Source organism: Dysidea avara, chromosome 10, assembly GCF_963678975.1.
Source record: "Dysidea avara chromosome 10, odDysAvar1.4, whole genome shotgun sequence".
Classification (NCBI taxonomy): domain Eukaryota; kingdom Metazoa; phylum Porifera; class Demospongiae; order Dictyoceratida; family Dysideidae; genus Dysidea; species Dysidea avara.
Window position 1 is genome coordinate 29,946,132 of NC_089281.1, and position 19,616 is coordinate 29,965,747.

General features: G+C 36.9%; 1 protein-coding gene and 1 long non-coding RNA gene across 3 annotated transcripts; one reads left to right on the plus strand and one right to left on the minus strand.

The window, feature by feature from the left end:
• Nucleotides 1-4,406: 4,406 nt before the first annotated feature.
• LOC136268586 (uncharacterized) lies at nt 4,407-12,193 on the plus strand. The gene is made up of 3 exons (XM_066063964.1): nt 4,407-4,847; nt 10,533-10,886; nt 11,690-12,193. The coding sequence occupies exons 1-3, from the start codon at nt 4,571-4,573 to the stop codon at nt 11,989-11,991; spliced, it is 933 nt and encodes a 310-aa protein (XP_065920036.1). The 5' UTR covers nt 4,407-4,570; the 3' UTR covers nt 11,992-12,193.
• A 4,835-nt stretch (nt 12,194-17,028) lies between these two features.
• LOC136268765 (uncharacterized) lies at nt 17,029-19,106 on the minus strand. Of its 2 annotated transcripts, XR_010707119.1 has the most exons (5): nt 19,003-19,106; nt 18,904-18,960; nt 18,660-18,784; nt 18,378-18,599; nt 17,029-18,301 (listed from the first exon to the last, which is right to left on the minus strand). It is a non-coding gene; the product is annotated as an uncharacterized lncRNA (long non-coding RNA). The 2 variants fall into 2 exon arrangements; XR_010707118.1 differs by having other exon boundaries at nt 17,029-18,599.
• Between the last annotated feature and the right edge of the window lie 510 nt (nt 19,107-19,616).

The following is a 19,616-nucleotide window of genomic DNA, read 5'->3' on the forward strand; positions in this document are numbered from 1 at the left end:
CAGATACACTCAGAGAAAGCAATCAGGGCTTTGCCTTTTTGTATCAGATTACTGACCTATAATTTAACCACAGCATTTTAAGTTCATGCCAGAACAACAATGTTGAATGTTGCCTGCATGACTTACAGAGCTGCATCCATGCATGCAGAAACCATATAATCATTATAGCCTACATTCGTCGGTAGCATAATCCAGTTCTACACAACTTTCTCTGTGTATTGTGTCATTATGATCCCACAACAGTGAAACAAGTAAATATGTTGTTTACGTAACTGCTTTAGATTGTAGTACCTTTCTGAAACTTTTTTCCTGATGTACTGCTGTAGGGGTGGATCTAGGATATTCCTGCATGATGTACTGCTGTAGGGGTGGATCTAGGATATTCCTGATGTACTACTGTAGGGGTGGATCTAGGATATTCCTGATGTACTGCTATAGTGGTGGATCTAGGATATTTCACAAGGGGGTGCATGTTAGCGGGACATTGATAGTGGGGGCTAACAGCATGCTTTCATCTAAAGGATATAAGGGCATGCTCCCACATGCAGGAAACTTCAACCTTCTCCAATTGTTTCATGGTAATATTTTTTATTGAATATAAATGTGTTGTAAGCCACTTTATGATAAAGGAAAGTGCTGTCTCTAGCAGGTAATGCAAACTCTGTTATACAGAGGGTGCATGCAGTGTAAATACTGTAGTGTTTATATGGGTCAAGTTAGTGTTCCAGTATCAGCTATAGTTATTACAGTTCTAGTTCCAGTTTTGGAACCTTAATTGACATTTAAAATTACGGTTCTAGTTCTGGAACCATGACATTTAGAATTACAGTTCCAGTTCAGGAACCATGACATTTAGAATTATTCTTCAGTTTCTAGAACAACACTTATTTTAACTTAAGTATTACCAAAAGCCCATGCATAATGAATTATACCAAGATTTAATAATAAGAGATATTATTAACTCTTGATTATACCAAGGACATGCACTCACCATTAAGTTATATATGCTATAGTCTTGCTGGGTTTAATTGTTTCATGTATATGCAGCTACAATACTGTAGTTATCAGCATTATTACACAAACAACTATAACACTAACATATAGGGTGGCACTAAAAGACCTGTAACTAATTAAACACTGAACCAGACAACAATGTGATTGAGCCATGCAGTATATTGCATTTGGCTAATATTATAGCTAATCAGTTGTTTCAAGCAGTCAGTCAGTGTTTTAGCACACTGAATCATATACATGGCTGTAACACAGCTTTTATGAAGTTATATATAACTATACATTGTGTGCTTTTGTCAGCAAGTAAATTCTGGTTTTGTAAGAGCATAAGATCTCATTGGCTATTCCATGCAGTTCCAGTATTAGTTCCATGCAGTACTTGATAAAATTCCTTTATATATATAGTTCTATAGTTCCAGTTTTGAGGAAAGCAAAATTATAGTTCCAGTTCCTTAAGGAAAGCAACATTATTGTTCTAGTTCTATAGAACTGGAATAAAAAGGGCTGCATGGAACTGGAATTATTTTAGTTCCGGTACTGAGAACTAGCTGGAACGACACTGTATATATAGTTCAAGTTTAAAGTTGAATTTTTCAAGGAGTCTTGCATGCATGGGCCATGGGGTTGCAATCTCAGAAGCTGTAATAGCAATTAGCTATGTGCATGATATCAATCTTGTTGTAACTGCTCCATAAAATTTTACAATTTTCATGCTCTGTAGACACCCATGCAATATATTACACGTTAGTTCTCACTGAATCATATACAATATGGTACATAGTACTGTGTAGTATAGGGACCCCCCTCCCCAAAGTGATGCATGCTGCCCACAAACTCATCATATATAGAAATATCTTTACATGCATGACAAAAACACCATATATAGAGTGGAGTTAGTGTTACTATATAAATACATCATTAAAACAACAACCCTTATACAGAAGAGGAGCAGTGTAGCAGGCTATATGTGTGGAGTTATAAATAAGGAAATATATAGTTATAGTGAGGGTATATCTATATGGTGAGGGGCAGCTAATGTCAGCAGGTGCATGATGACCTTTTGTTTTGGTCCTTCAACTTACAGCTAGGCTGAAGTTGCAATCCCTTTTAAACAGTCCGGGTGGATCTGACCCTGTTGCATGTGCCTTAAGGGCTCTGATGAGTGTCCTCTGCACCTTGACTTTCCTTTTCTATCATGTTGGTCATCATTTTCATACTTTAAATTGCTAACAAAAAAACAAATAAACAGACTTGCATGCATGTGTAATTATAATAAAGTGATAAAAACTATTTATGTATTAAGGCTTTACAGCACAAGTGCTGAAGGTCTGTAGGACACCTGGTCCTATTGAAGCAAGAGATATGAATGCTGATGGTATTACAACATCTATCTGATGGTATCACAACATCTATCTGATGGTATCACAACATCTATCTGATGGTATCACAACATCTATCTGATGGTATCACAACATCTATCTGATGGTATCACAACATCTATCTGATGGTATCACAACATCTATCTGATGGTATCACAACATCTATCTGATGGTATCACAACATCTATCTGATGGTATCACAACATCTATCTGATGGTATCACAACATCTATCTGATGGTATCACAACATCTATCTGATGGTATCACAACATCTATCTGATGGTATCACAACATCTATCTGATGGTATCACAACATCTATCTGATGGTATCACAACATCTATCTGATGGTATCACAACATCTATCTGATGGTATCACAACATCTATCTGATGGTATCACAACATCTATCTGATGGTATCACAACATCTATCTGATGGTATCACAACATCTATCTGATGGTATCACAACATCTATCTGATGGTATCACAACATCTATCTGATGGTATCACAACATCTATCTGATGGTATCACAACATCTATCTGATGGTATCACAACATCTATCTGATGGTATCACAACATCTATCTGATGGTATCACAACATCTATCTGATGGTATCACAACATCTATCTGATGGTATCACAACATCTATCTGATGGTATCACAACATCTATCTGATGGTATCACAACATCTATCTGATGGTATCACAACATCTATCTGATGGTATCACAACATCTATCTGATGGTATCACAACATCTATCTGATGGTATCACAACATCTATCTGATGGTATCACAACATCTATCTGATGGTATCACAACATCTATCTGATGGTATCACAACATCTATCTGATGGTATCACAACATCTATCTGATGGTATCACAACATCTATCTGATGGTATCACAACATCTATCTGATGGTATCACAACATCTATCTGATGGTATCACAACATCTATCTGATGGTATCACAACATCTATCTGATGGTATCACAACATCTATCTGATGGTATCACAACATCTATCTGATGGTATCACAACATCTATCTGATGGTATCACAACATCTATCTGATGGTATCACAACATCTATCTGATGGTATCACAACATCTATCTGATGGTATCACAACATCTATCTGATGGTATCACAACATCTATCTGATGGTATCACAACATCTATCTGATGGTATCACAACATCTATCTGATGGTATCACAACATCTATCTGATGGTATTACAACATCTATCTGATGGTATTACAACATCTATCTGATGGTATTACAACATCTATCTGATGGTATTACAACATCTATCTGATGGTATTACAACATCTATCTGATGGTATTACAACATCTATCTGATGGTATTACAACATCTATCTGATGGTATTACAACATCTATCTGATGGTATTACAACATCTATCTGATGGTATTACAACATCTATCCTATGGGAAAATGTCTACTTTGCATGGCATTGCATTGAACAAAATAATTATCACATACCAATGCAGGGATTTCCCACAGGATATATATATGTTGTTGTAATACCATCATTCATATAATCTTGTTTCAATAGTTTTTATCACTTGTGGATCCCTATACTTCATTATATACAGTGAACTAAGGAAATTTTATTAAGTGGCTGGTAAGCACTCTGAGATATAATTTTAGCCGGATGCGTTCAGTGCATGGTACATGCAGGCAAACAAGTACTATATATAGCTAGCTATATATGAATTTATAACTTTTTTAAATGCCAAACTTTGTGACTGTTCTATTAGGGTAGCTCTATTTGGGTAGTTGACTGTTCTATTAGAGTATCTCGATCTGAACATTAATTTTGAAAATATCACGGCGGCCCCTCAATCCGCTCAGCTGGTTCTCAATTTTTTTAATTGAATGTTCTACCTGAAACCCCCTGGGTATAATAGAGGGGCGCGTAGCTAAATGTCTCTGGTGATTTTTTTTGGATTAGTAATTGTTTAATAATTCAATTAGCTGTCCAGCTGCAGCTCCCCTTCGACCACAGCAAGAGAAGCTTCATGCACAGGTGATGTTAACTGACATCATTCATGATATCGATGACGTAACGTAGCTATAAGCTTAATGTTGTGATCATCAACAATTGTCGCCACAAAATTATAAGAGTTGATTTCCACAAGGCAAAATCTTCAGCGGCCAAATGATGTTGACAGAGGAGAAAGTGTTGTTTGTTGGAGTACTATTGATTTTGCGCATTGTGAACGCGCAGGATGGTGGGTCGGATTTAGGCGACGGTTCAGGCACGATTTTACAAGTGCCCACATCATGTTTAGACGCCGGATATACAATTTGTTGTCCAGGGAGAAATGAGAGTTGTGTCGCCGGCAACCCTCCTCTGTGTTATTGTGATGAACACTGTATCATTGTGGGCGGCAATGATTGCTGCGAAGACTTGTTATCTGGAGCATTGCCATGCTGTGAGTATAGCTATGAGGTCACCTACAGTGAAGCCAAATTCTGAGCATACATATATAAAATGTTTGCTTTAGGCAAGGCTTTATAGTTTACGTTGTATGTTTTACTTTATAAGTTTGCACACAGTTTCCCCTTGCCATCCTATAGTATAGTGCAGCAGTCATGCATGCAGTGGCTGGGTGACAGGGGCGGATCCAGGAGCTGGCTAGGGGAGGGGCACAAACAGGGTAAGTTGTAGGTGGTTGCATGCATGGGGAGAACCATATTCTCTATAGTTCAGTGCTGCTTTTTTAAAGCAGCAAATAATCACCTCTTAGTGGTGTCTCACTGTTGATATTTACCATTTTTGGCCTTTTCAGATGGTTGTGAAGTCTTAAAACTGTTTAAAATGCTCTGAATGTCTTAAATAACAGCAACACGATAATTCTTTTTAGAGGCGCTTAGTACGCACGAAGGTGCTGGGTGACTATTTTACAGTTAGTTTGACTTCGGTTCGCTTTGTTCTCAGTTGAATTTGTAATAAAATGTGCATATTTTCGTAAGTTTTAAACTGATCTTGGTTGGCCTGACAAAATTTACTAGCTGTTTTAATCAGAAGCATGGCTGGCTCCACAAGGTGGGGGGGGGGGGGGGGGGGGGCATTTGCCCCAAATGCCCCATCCTGGATCCGCCATTGGGTGATATACTCTAACTGTATAGTACAAAACTAAGAATGAAAGCAAAATGAGTAGGGATCCTCAAACCAATATATACGCCTAAGCCTATATACAGGCAGTGAGACACATTGCTGTGTGCCACTGATCCCCTTTACCATGAAAGTGTTCAGTGGGCCAGCAATCCAGTTTCAATCCTGTAAGCATCACTCATGATATAAGCCTTCAACTGCTTTCATAGCTAATGCTGGGTTTGACTTTCAAACTACAAGTATAACAGTCGTGAGTTGTTGGAATGGTGTTGTGTAACATGCAAGGGTTAAAAGGTTGGACAAGAATCACTCAATACGAGGCAGCTTGATCAAATGATGGAGATAAACAATTGGTTTTGCATGTACTGGCACCATTGGGATTAATGCCTTCACTAACATCGACACTATATGGCTATTTTTGACACTGAAACCATCACAATGATACTGCATTGAGATTAATTTTAGCTGTTAATTTAGTATAGGTGTGAATATAAGTGTACAATGCTTGTGTGATTTTGTAATAATATTTCATCCATGATAGCTACAGCATGGAAAATGAAGAACAATACGAGAAGCCTCTGCAATTCATCAGTCACTACAAAAATTGCAACTGAATGCATGCCCGACTATTTCTCTTTCCTGGATTACTTTCAGAACTTTAATGCTATAATTACTGAAAATGTGAAGTGGTTTTTAAGTTTCAGCTATATGTTCCCAGCATTACAATCAAAGAACAGGTGAGTAGCATATCCATGAAAGTACTGAAGCCATGACATGTTACCACCTACGTATATGTGGTAGTGGAGAAAGGAATGTGCAGGAGGGAAAAGTTAGTCCATGATGCATACATTGTAGCTGCTGTGGTTGGCAAAAAGTCACGTCTTGGCCAAACCAAGTCCGTATATAGCCTTATGTGCATGGTTGAGTTATGGAAGCAGTCATCAGCAGAAAATTCAGTTAAATATTTTTATTTTAAAAATTCAGAGAACTTATTGGAAGGGTTTGGGGTCGTTCTGAAGACATTTTGGGTTTAGTTATGCCTAACCAAGCTGTTATGAAAGAAAAGTGAAGCTACATGGTGATATTTTGTGCAGGAAGCCAAAACTTCTATAACCTCTAATATACCATACTGTATGATAAGTTTAATGATTATTTCCAATAGTAACACATTGTATGTATACAGGTAACCGCATGGCAGTGGGGGCTATCCCATGCAGTATAGGGGAGTACATATACAAAGGATGCATATATGCAGTTGTTCAACTGTCCATGAATATAGTTTTGTCTTCAAAAATTTGTGATTATCAGAATTTATTCATAATCTGTGGAAGATAATTACTAAAAACAAACTGAAAATTGTTTATCTATGGAAATTTCATTTGTACAGTTAGACTGAACAGTAACTTCCTGTACTGGGTGAGAAGTTATCACCTAATAATAACTTATCACACAGTAGTTGACCCACTCAGACTATATAGTTTATGATATCATAGCAACCACAAATGGTATATTAGCTATTAATGAATATCGCTAACATGAAGAATAGTCACTTCATGTTTCAGTAATTGATAGTTTGGGCACATGTTCAATCACATGCACAATTAGTTTTATAATGAGTCTGGCAACATTAAATGTGTAATGGTTCACCAGCAACTATGTTGTAAACAAACAAGTCAGAGGAAAATTAGAAATTTATTTTTGAGTAGTGATTATAGAAATGTAATGATTATAGCGGAAATGTAGTGATTATAGAAATGTAGTGATTATAGAAATGTAATGATTATAGAAATGTAGTGATTATAGAAATGTAGGGATTATAGAAATGTAGGGATTATAGAAATGAAAGCATTAATGAATCAATTAAAGGGAGCTACTAGGTCATGCATCTATACACCTGCAGCTATACTAGTGTTGCAGTAATGCATGGCTATACCTACTTTTTATTTAAGAAGTAAACGTCAACTAGTATAGCTGCATGTGTAGATGAATATAGGCTTGAGTAAAATTATGCTTTTTAAATTACCTATTATTCTTTCTGCATGGATATTCTTTTTTTATTCACCTATATTAGGCATTCCAGTATCCGAGATTTTTTAATTAAAAAATTCTCCGTATATTCCCCAATAGAACCCTGACAAAATGACAACTCGTGTTTAACTTGGGATTGCTCCGTCATCTGAGCTCCAATGAGGATGAAAATCGCTGTGGGGTTTGTCCACACACTGATCATCATGAAAATCTTAGTTTTATCGTGTGTGTTACATATAAGTACGTTTTGTGTTGTTTTGTATCTTTTCAAGTCTTGTAATATATGTAGAATACTTCAAAACTTAAAAAAACATACTGTCGGGTGGAAGGTAGTCACTGGTGCTTACTTTAAAGTGCGTAGTTACTTCACTCGGGTTAGCGATTTTCAGCTCCAGAGCAATTTTCTGATGGCTGAGTCACGGTATCAGCTCAAAAGTATGAACCACTTCAAAGTCGGCATAACAATGCCATAATTGAACTACAACTCCACCTTAGGTACTGTTGCATCATTGTGGCACCTCCACTTTAGTTGTTTACCTTTATAAGTTGTTAACTTGATGTTTTTACCAACTTGAGATAGCCACTTGCCTATATGGGTATATTACACCATTGTATTGAGAAGTGTGCAATAGGTGAAGCATAGCTATTTGCTCACCACAAAGTATACAAAGATCGCTGAGATCCAATAAGACCTGAAGTTACTCTCATTACATGTACAAACTTGCAGCTAGAAGCAACTGCAGTTTCAAGATAGTCCAGATTGCTAGATGGCTTCCTGATTCAATTGTGCCATTTTTCCCTTTAAAATGTATGGGGAGCCCTGGAGAAAAAATGTACCTTTTTTTAGTTTTTAAGCACTGTGCATGCCAAAGTAGCTAATTCCAACCCAACAAACTATATATTTCTGAGATCGGCAATCAATACTCTATCTATTGAGCATATAAAAAGCCTGTTTTTCCAAAATTTAAAAATCGGGCTGGAATGCCTACCTATATTATTCCCAAAATTATTCCCAAATATTCCTGGAGTAATTCCTGGAATTGTAAAAGTTAAATGAATATTCTTCTGCAGCTGAAAATATAAAAAGCTATACCCGAAGATCGAGATACTCTAATAGAGCAGTCACAACTAAACTTGTCTGACTGTTCTGTTAGGGTAAGTGACTGCTCTATTATAAAGTATCTCGATCTTTTTGCCCGATTTTGTGCTAGCATTGATGATTGTGGGTGTTCCTTACGAATTTTTCTGCAACACTACACGAAAAATGTGTGAATTTTAATTAATTATTCTTGAAGATCACCCTATTATTCCGGAATTATTCCTGATTCTTTTTACCACTGATTATTCCAAAAATTATTCCGGCATAAATCATGCACGCATGCCTACATAGGCGGCGGAAAGGGGGGAGGCTAGGGGGCTAAAGCCCCCCCTCAGAATGATATCACACCGAAATTATCTTTCAATTCTTGGAGTGGGGCTGAAAACCGTGATAAAGATCGAGATACTCTAGTAGAGCAGTCACTCTAATAAAGTAGTCAGTGTGTAGCGAGCTATGTAAGGATTTTTATGTAGTTTATCAGCCAGAAATGGTAGCTGGTGAGGTGGAAAGCTCTTGTCAGTTGGTTGTGACCTTTTTTTTTTTTGCCAGGGATTTTCTATAACTCAAGTATGAGGTGGTTCAACATTAGCACATTGGTGTCTAAGATGTTTATCGCAAGTTACCTTTCACTTATGAACTTAAACAAAATGTTAATTATATTATAATGGACTGCTCTTCCATTGTCACTGAATACAAATTACCTATAGTAAGGGTTTAGTAGGTAGATGTGTTGTTTGATATGAATATTTTGATTGTTAACTATCACAATTACTTAATTCCCAATAAACATGTCATCCATGCATGCAAGGTTGTTGTCACCAACATTATAGTTTCAATCATGAATGCTGAAATATTTCAAGCATGCAATGTTTCTGGTTGTAATAGAGGTGTCACATTGATGTAACTATCACCACATATTGTGTTGCAATGAAACAGAAAATAAACAAAACAGATTCACTTTAGTACCTTGTTGTAAGGTGGGTGTATGTTTTTATCAACCCTAGCTCTTTTGTCTCCTATGTAGGATTGGATTGTATGTTTGTGTTCAGTAATATTGTGCATCATGCATGGCGACATAATAAACGCACTAGACTCTTCATAGTGTATACAAAACTGCCCATAGAGGAAAATTTATCCTGGCTTTCACCTTAATAGAACCTATACTATCATATACTGTCCTAGTTCCTTTGAGTATCTGGGTATATAGCTCTGAGCATGTTGATATGTACATTGCTATAGCACCTATAGTGTTTCCAAATGTAGTGTTGTGTATTATTGTCTTTTTGACTTCATTCACTACATGTTGAAGTTTGTGCATACATGATACAATTACTCTATGGTTATTCCAGTGGTTGTTTCTGTAGTTTCGAGAGAAACGTTAAACCCCTTTTGAAATTTAGCTATAAGTAGCAGTCTAGATTCTTGCTGTTACAGTGTTGACAATTTATCATAGTAAAACTCATCAGCATGTCAGCAGCCAATTAAACCATCAGCAACAGTTTATACTGTCATCTCTAAGTCCCATTTCATTAAAACGATCAAGATGCTCTAATAGAGCAGTCAGTTAGTAACTACTCTAATAGAGCAGTCAAGCCACAGCTTATGCAACTTTCATCCTGCAAGTAATTCAGTTTATAGAGATTATATGATTTTAACTAAAAGTTTAGTCTTAAATGACAAACTCCCTTTTAAAAGTCCTAGATCAGCCAATGTATTCCAATGTGACAGCGATGTATAGTTTGTTCTTAGTTGTCACTTCATTATTATAAATGTTGTGCTTGGTGATGTAATTACATTGTTGAGATTCTAGTGCAGTACTTTTCTGTGTAGGTCAATATTAGGGTGTGCTATGCATATATTCCTGTACCCTTTTAGTTGCAAGAGAGCCTATATGTAGCAACACATTGGAGGCAAGAGTCAAGGCATTAGCTAGAATCCAGGATGTAATAGCAGATCAATTTGCTCCTGGACTACCAGCAGAGTTTCCTAACACAACAATATACCGGGAGGAATTGAGGAACTACTTTATAAATTTAGTGTTCCCTGCTACAGATAATAATCGTGACAACATGTTAGATGGTGATGAGTTTCACAAGTTGTTTGTAGTATTGCTAGAAGATAACAGAATTATAGACATTTGTGAAGATGATTATTTAAGTTTTTGTGATGGAGATAAAGATGGTATGGTAAGAAAAGAGGAGCTAGAAAAGTGTAGTGGAGCTGTACCTTGTAAGTAGCTATATTGTGTGATTAAACTATAACTGATATATGTACAATCAGCAAATATTGCATGAGTCTACCTACTGTAACTGTGTGTCTTGTCCATTACTATTCTTTTAGGCTCGTTGATCTAAACACAATCCTCCTTATAAAACAGCTTGGCTGTATAAAAAGCACGTCTATATATATTAAAATAAAAGTAACTAACTGGTAACCACAAGAGCTGATATCTGGAACAACCAATAACATTGAACCTTTATCATTGACTTATTTGCTTTACACCATAATATAGCCAGAAAGCTTGGCAGGATGAAACTGGTGGATTTGCTGTAATAGGATTTTGGCGAGAAAAATTTTTGCAAGTCTGTCGGTAGCTTATACAGTTTTGCATGGGACGAATGGTCATGATTTGGCAGTTTTTAGTTTGGCAAAACACCACTCACTTGCCAAACTTTCCTCTAGCCAAACTTTCTGGCTAGCTATATGGTATTCAGTCTCCCTCTATAATTGGCTAGTAATTTTGCCACTTGTTTCAATAGTGGGAAATTCTCTCATTGGTCTGAATACATGTCATGAGACCAGTTGTAAATTATATGCAGCGTAAGCATACTACTAATCAATTCTTGTGTTTTTGTGTGGTGTTGTTGTTTCATTTGCAATCTGTGTGGCCATCCATTTTAAAATTCTACATTGCCCCTTAAGATATAAATATCTAGCCTTAAAAGATTTATATACTATCTATTCCTGCATGTTGTGCTGATACTTAATTACCAATTTTAGTATGTACCTCACTTTCCTATTTATTCTTATAGATTGTGACACTGTAGATGATACAGCATCATTACTTGCTAGAGAACTGCTAGCAACTTATTTAGTATTAAACATACCCATTGTTAGGAGCATATTTTCGAATGACATCTTTCCAATAGCTGACACAGAAGAACCCAGAAGACAACTGGACATCAATGAATTCCCAGTCTTATATGAACTAATTGCTCACGAATACAATTTCCTACCATCAGTCTGTCCTAAATCAGTGTTTGAAAGTTGTAACAGCGATGGTGACTTGTTTTTGTCAGCCTCTGAAATAATTACTTGTGGACACAATAACTAATGCGATGTATATTATTGCACGTGTTGTAATGTGTATACATATAGCTACTGTGTTTTGTAGTCATATATGCAAAGCAGCCACATGGTACTTAAAATATGATTTACAGCATTAATTTATATTTGATTTAGCTACAAATACATATAGTATCTTTGTAACTATGTAAAAATTATGAGAATAAGTTGTGATGAATCTGGCAAGTCGCTACAAGGACATGACAAAATTTTTAACTACTCAACTATTGATTTCACCATTTAGCTCTAATCAAATAGTTTGCATGCATGCATGGAGTATGTTGTCTTAGAATACATATGCCTTATATGGTATGCTGTAACACTCTCCATGCATGCTGATACAGTTGCATGCATAATTACATGGTGTATAGTGTTAGGTGCATGAAAGTGTGCTGCAGGCTTGAATACTTGTGTTAATGGTTCAGTCAGTTACAAGGACCAAATCTAAACTATCCAGATCTAAGGCCACTCCAAGTCATACCTTAGTTTCTGGTCACTCCCTAACCAACAAAAGGATGCGGGCGGGCGGATGATCAGGACTTCAGGACTATCATAGACTCTTACATATACACCAGTAATACTGTAATGTTATTAATTTTGCTCAATTTACCCATTTCATATTGAGTTTACAACCAAGCTTAACCAACATTCTTATAGCATAAGTAGTTAATTATGCTTCTGCAAAATGCACCAGGAAAATTGTTGATGGCTAGCTATACTGCTGAGCACAACAATGTGTAGCTAACACTAAGGAAAGGTCTGCTCATGTAGCTACTTTTGCTTTACAAATGAAATGTTTCATTAGCTATGTCAGGAAATTATTATTTATTAGCTAGCTAATAATAATCCAAAGCTATATTAACACATCATCAGAAACTCTTTCAAATGTGAAGTCTTAGCCAACTATATATGCATGCGTTTCCAGCCTTCTATACAGTAAACCTTGAGTAAAGTAGCTGTCAAAGTTTTGAGTTGAGTTGTTGAGTGCTCCAGGCTAGTGTTTTTCAGTGATCATGTGGGAAAGCTAAGTTAATGTTTTAACTAAGGGATGTCATGCACTTGCTAATTTAGGACCATACTTGCAATTATGTAACCATGGAAAAGTTGAAGTTTGAGCTCACCAAACGTTACCGGATTTCTAGTCAGTATATCAGTGATCAGTGATAAGGAAGTCCAAGTTTAGATCCACTAGAAGAGTTACTAGACTAATCATTAGAGAACTACATCTGAATTGTTAGGAAAGTTTAAAGCTATGGTAGCTATATCTGATCATTAGGCTAGTGATCAATGCTACATACATACTGTACTGAAGTTACTTACTGGCAACAGAAGCATTACTAATAGCTAGCTATATATAGCTAATCAAGGACAAGTCAAAAACGTTATAGTAGTATCTGTCTATTCTAGTATTAGAGTCAAGGGTAGTGTGACTGCTCTATTAGAATCCCTGACTGCTCTATTAGAGTATCTCGATCTTTTGCAGTGTTTAAAAATCACTGTCCTTGGTCACGTACACTTAAGCGCTTGTAATATTAATAATAGTCCTCATAAACTGGGGTTCCAGTTTTCCATGCGGGCGGATGACCAGAAACTAAGGTTTGACTTGGTGTGGCCTAAACTACGAATACAGTCAGGAATTGTCTTTAGTAACTGTAACAGTTTGTTTTAGCATACAATTGCATCAGCTTTAAAGAGTGATTATAGCTCTGGTACTATACTGAGTTATAGGGGCATAAAACACGTACATAATGACTTGTTTCTACAAACTCCAAGTGATGGCCAATCCAATGGATGTCAGTAACATGCTGGTTGCACTATTCCTTTATGATTTCTCCTCCTTACAAGGTCTGTTCAGGGGCGGATCTAGGATTTATAAAAGGGGAGGGCTAACTCAAGGTACTAATCTCTTGGGTAGAGATGTGCGAAACATGCTGGAACTAGGGGGTCTGGGGGCATGCCCCCCCCAGGAAAATTTTGAAAAATAGATGCTAAAATACTGCAATTTGGAGACATTTCCACATAAAATTCATAATATTTTCTGCCTGTAGATATTTTATATACTGCCTTTAGATTATAGGCATGGTTCTCTGAAGCATTTTGTTAATGGAAACGTTTGGGTAGGTATAGACAACCAAGTACATGATGCACCCCTCTCACAATTGCACAACACTGAATAGGTGCATGTTAGAATAATAATGTTGAAAGTGCATGGAAAATTTTGAAATTTGAACAATACAAGATTGAATCTGAGAGCATTTTCAATGGAAATTGTGTACCTGAATTAAGTATTGCCATACATATTAACTACACAAGTAGATGAATGAAGCCCTTTAAACAGACCGATGCACTTCATTGTATGTATAGGTGTAGGCAGATTTGGAAAAATTCCATAACAGAACCAACTATATGCTTCCAGTGAATGTTCTATTAGAGTAGTTAGCTGCATGACTGCTCTATTAGAGTATCTCGATCTTGTACACCTCTAATGCTGATCCGGGTCCTTGTTACACAAACTTTAGTATAAATCCACTGATAATACCTTGGAAAGATGTTTATAAGGTGGTTTTATGAGTATTTGTATTATTAGTGATCATATAATTATGCTAAGACAAAATTTCATTATAATACTCAGCATATTGATCAAGTATAAAGCCTAAATAAGAAGGGGGGGAGGGGGGGGCTTCAGCCCCCAAAGCCCCCCCTGGATCCGCCCCTGCTGTTGTAACACAAACCGTTGCAGGATAACATTCTTTTGATTTGATTTGATTGTGACTTTACAGTACTGCATACATGCAGGTACACACTTTACAATCAATGATATTGGGGGTATGGCAGTACAATTACTAATAGAACAATCATATAGGCTGCATGCAGTCTACTTGGCAGTTTGTTGTTATCCCAAAAAAACACTACTAGTATACGGATTTGTGAGCAACTACGGAGATACCCAACCCTTGCATTTCGAACCCCATTATAGTCTCTGGTGTACTGAGTGCACAATAGACAAAAACTCCGCCCGCCGGGGGAGGGGATATTTTTTAAACCAAAACCATTCTGCACTGCATTGTTCAGTAGCTACTCTAAGATGGCGAGACTTCTCCTCCGGGACTTCTCGTTATTGCATGTTGTTGGAGTTTTATTACTCAGTTTCTTGTACGACAGATGCACAGAGGAGTGGATCGGTTGTGGGATCTGGTTCTGGTGTAATCGAGGGTGTATAATTAATACTACTCCTTGTCTGGACGCTGGCTTCACCAGCTGTTGTCCTGGGCGAGATGATACTGACTTGTCATCCCGGCGACAATCACCAACTAGGGCTAGCTGTTATTGCGATGCCTTCTGTCTTCACAGCCAGCGATGATTGTTGTAACGATTTAACAATGGGTTTACTGCCTTGTAGTAAGTTTAAGCCGGATCTGCATGGCATGGTGTCATAATCATTTGAGGTCACTGTTGGTACTGTGGTATATAGCTACTGCATGGTTTGCAGTTTGATCGCTCTGTTCTCATGCATGCAATGTAAGTAATTATCAAGTGTAAGTAATTATTAAGTAGCTACTAAGTTATTTATTGATCACATAATCATTAACAGAGTTTTGAAATCTTAATGCTTCCTAATTTAATAATTTGATCAGGCATGCATAATCTAGTGCATGGTGGCTGCAAGGGGAGTATTTATGAACACTAATCCTTGAGAATGATGACATCCCTCTTCTTGTGCATTGGCTGTGAAGGATAGCTGTAAAGAGCTCAATATAGCAGGTGAAATTACTATTGTTAATTTGCAGTTCCAGTTTAAATCTGCCACATACTGATTCAACCTTCCTGGTGACTTTATGACTACAATATCAGATCATCGTGGACTGTATAGTGTAGTGCATGAGATCAGTGAAAGTGTACTTGTAGGGAAATCCAGCTCCTAATTTAATCATGGGTCATGTCAACAGCATAGGATTGCCTTTCCAAGAACCTCTTATAATTGCGTTTACGTGACATGTATTAAGCCATTATACTATTCATCATCGTTTAGATAGCATCGTAGCTGTATATGCATGAATGTGGGTACATTATATGCTCAAGCATCACAGCCGATAAACCTCCAGTAGCCTTTTGCTCTGCCATGCAGTGGATTGTGGCAATCAACTTCAATACTGTGAACACTAATAGTTAGCTATATAATAATAATGCATGGTATCAGCTAAAGTTTAGTTTGTATATAATTTATCTTATCAGCATAAAGCTGCATTGCTAGCTTAACTGTATGTACTAGCTAGCTACAGTGCCCCCCAGAAGCTAAAGCTTTTTACAGGACTAAAATTTTTGATGTAGAGTGGTTTACTTAATCATACTGCTTTTTATATTGATCAAGAGTTGCATGGGGACATTAAAGTGACAATCATGAGCAGTTTAGTCACAGGAAAAGTTACTGAATAATATGCAAGATTTTACAACAAATATGACTATCCACATGCATACTTCAGCGGCGGAAGTAGTTGATATGAGGGGGGGCTGGGCTGACCCAGACTTATTTCTATAGTTTGGTAAGGTGAGACCAAAAAAAAAAAAAAAAAAAAAAAAAGGTCACAACCAAATGACAAGAGCTTTCTACCGCACTACAGCTACCATTTCTAGCTGATAAACAACATAAAAATCCTTACATAGCTCGCTACACATGCACTGACTACTTTATTAGAGTGACTGCTTTATTAGAGTATCTCGATCTTTATCACGGTTTTCAGCCCCACTCCAAGAGAGATAATTTCGGTGTGATATCATTCTGAGGGGGGGGCTTTAGCCCTAGCCCCCCCCCCCCTTTCCGCCGCCTATGCATACTCTATGGAATTGTTGGCCAATTGAATACACTATACCAAGGAATATCACCTGTGTAATCTATTGTGATATTTATTGTTGAATTGTTTATAGAATTTGCAATGCATTTTTCTGTGAATCTTATCATAAATCATCTGACAAACTTATTGTATTTTATTTGTTAAATTTTCTATAAAACCATTGAAGAATTCCCCATTGCAGTTTTACTGCTAATTCTGTTATAATTTTTCACGACAGAAAAAATCTTTTACAAAAATACAATCAAAACTAAAAGCATGTACAGTAATACAACATGTCCTGCATCAGTAGACTCAGTACCGATACTATAGTCCTGTCCTTTAGTAATCATCTGTCTGTTAAGGTTACGGTATAGTCACGGGCAATCATTCAAAATTTTGAATGCCTATCGATACTTTTTGAGAAGCCCATAAAACCAGTCTAGCAGTGTGAAAAGTTTTAAATGAAGATGAAGCCCTTCATATTTAATGTTTTTATGTAGCTACAGTGTAGTTTGAGGCAGGTGGAGCACTACAATTTGTTGTAGTAACACAAGTAAGCCAGTCCGTACATCGCTCAGCTCCAGCTGTCACTACCATGTTTTTCCGCTGCCAAATACAGCAAAAGCTGTAGGCTCTATTGGCTTTTCTGGGGCATAGTGATACTGTATATTAAATTTGTTAGGTCCTGTGGAAGCGTTTTTGGCGTGTTTCTCCCAAGTGACTCGGATACAAGCCTTCAAGAGCTTGTTTCACCTGAAAAAACTACTAAAAGTTCAATAAAACATCTATACTACCAGTAACTTAAAAAATCGCTTCCACAGGACCTAGATATTTTAGTTGTTTAGCCACTTGTGTTGAAATTATAAGGATTCAGTAATCTGTTAGTCTGGTTTTTGGCGGCGCATTTTTATAAAACATCACTCTATTGTAGACCACACACCCAAGAAGAGTTGTTGTTCTGTAGTAAAAACAAACAAACACAATTAGTTATATTGCTAACACAACACAGTTGTTGAAATTATTTATCCCTGCTTGGTTTAAAGCAGGTTTTGTAATTTGTTCCGCCCACGCATTTTAAACTATTCCGTAACCTTAAGTGATCAACAAAATAATGTTCCGTCTGTTTAGTGTTCAACAAATTTTCCGTCTGTTTAGTGTTCAACAAATTTCCATCTGTTTAGTGATCAACAAATGTTCTGTCTGCTTAGTGTTCAATCTGGCTGTTTGGTGATCAACATATGATCCATCTGTTTAGTGATCATCAACAAAATTTAATGTTCCATCTGTGTAGAGATCAACAAATGTTCCATCTGTTTAGTAATCACCAACAAATGTCTTGTCTGTTTAGTAGTCAACAAATGTTCCATCTGGATCATCCAAAGAATTCTCCACAGACAAATCATAATTGTTACAAATGAGTGGCTCGAATCAAAAATCTTCAGCAAATTGGCCACAGCCTCAGAAATATAGCTTTTCCGTGCAGTATAATAATAATAATAATTATATTATCAGCTGTACATACTTATATAATTAAATAATAACTCACAAAGTTTAGACAACCAATATTCGTGCTGAAATCCTTCCTTTGTTCTAGATTCTTTATCAGAACACTCCTTTAGGTATAAATTAATTGATGGAGACTCTTTCAATGGAACATCTACAAATTAACTCCTTTGATGGAACATCTAATACACTCCACATCAAAGCATTCTTCTCTTGAACAAGGTCATTTTGTACACCCACACCAAACAGGTTTTAGTCTGACTCACTACAATGACATACTATGTATGATGCATACACAATAATAGGAACTGATGTGCTTGCTTACCAGATGAAGTGGATCCTTAAGTTGGTTAGCCAACACTACAGCCTGAAATTTTTACTTTCGACAACCATACAAGTCAGGCATTAGCTATCACTTCGGCCTGTTGTGTTATTTCAATGGCAGCCATTCTATAGGGTTACCATTAACAATAAATTTCAGTTATACAAATGAAAGTGTATGTGTGTATACAAATTGAAAACGATTAAATGGCATCGCTCAATCAACACATGCTACAATTGCAACTTACTTCTCTAAAGTGCCACCAGTTTTATCGCGGCTGGTCTCGGCTGGCATCACTGAAGAACTATAACATTTCCTGACCACTGATGAAAACACCCATACTTACCCTCGTGAAGCCGAAAACACTTAAGCTTTCTCTCAAACATCCTGCATGACGTACACGTCTTCATCAGTTTGAACTGAGTTCCCGCCGTTTCTATCACGTGGTTACTGTCATGGTGACGATCACGTGGATTGCTCAACGCTTGTAAGTTCGTCGTTCTAGAAACCTTTGGTGATGGTTTATGCAAACAGCAAGATGTTTTCAGTCCGTGCAGAGATATTTCAGAGTGTTTGGAAATGAAAGCAGGAAGAAGTTTCACAAGAATACATCTCGGAATACATGCATGCTCTGTGCGCATGCGTAGAAGGATCTATGACCTGATTATTTAATGTAGATGAGGCAAGTGGCCATGGTATGTGTCCAGATATAAAAGGATGATACCACTACAATACTAAGAGAAGAGACGTGTTTATGATAAGAGGTTGAGAGGGCTTGCTTTTCTCCTCTGGTTTTTTTCTGCTTGTGGAGGTATGGGACCGACTGCAACCATACTCTTAAGAGAATGGAACACTTTACATAACAACTTTATTGAAGAGCAATCCACAGAAATTTTTACCAACCACCTTGTCATCACACAATAAATAATTTTATGTATACTACATGTATATGTTAAATGT

Coding starts and splice junctions, on each gene's coding strand:
- LOC136268586 (XM_066063964.1), top strand. CDS start 4,571: ATGATGTTGACAGAGGAGAAAGTGTTGTTTGTTGGAGTACTATTGATT. Junction 4,848..10,532: donor ATCTGGAGCATTGCCATGCT/GTGAGTATAGCT, acceptor GTACCCTTTTAG/TTGCAAGAGAGCCTATATGT. Junction 10,887..11,689: donor GTGTAGTGGAGCTGTACCTT/GTAAGTAGCTAT, acceptor TTATTCTTATAG/ATTGTGACACTGTAGATGAT.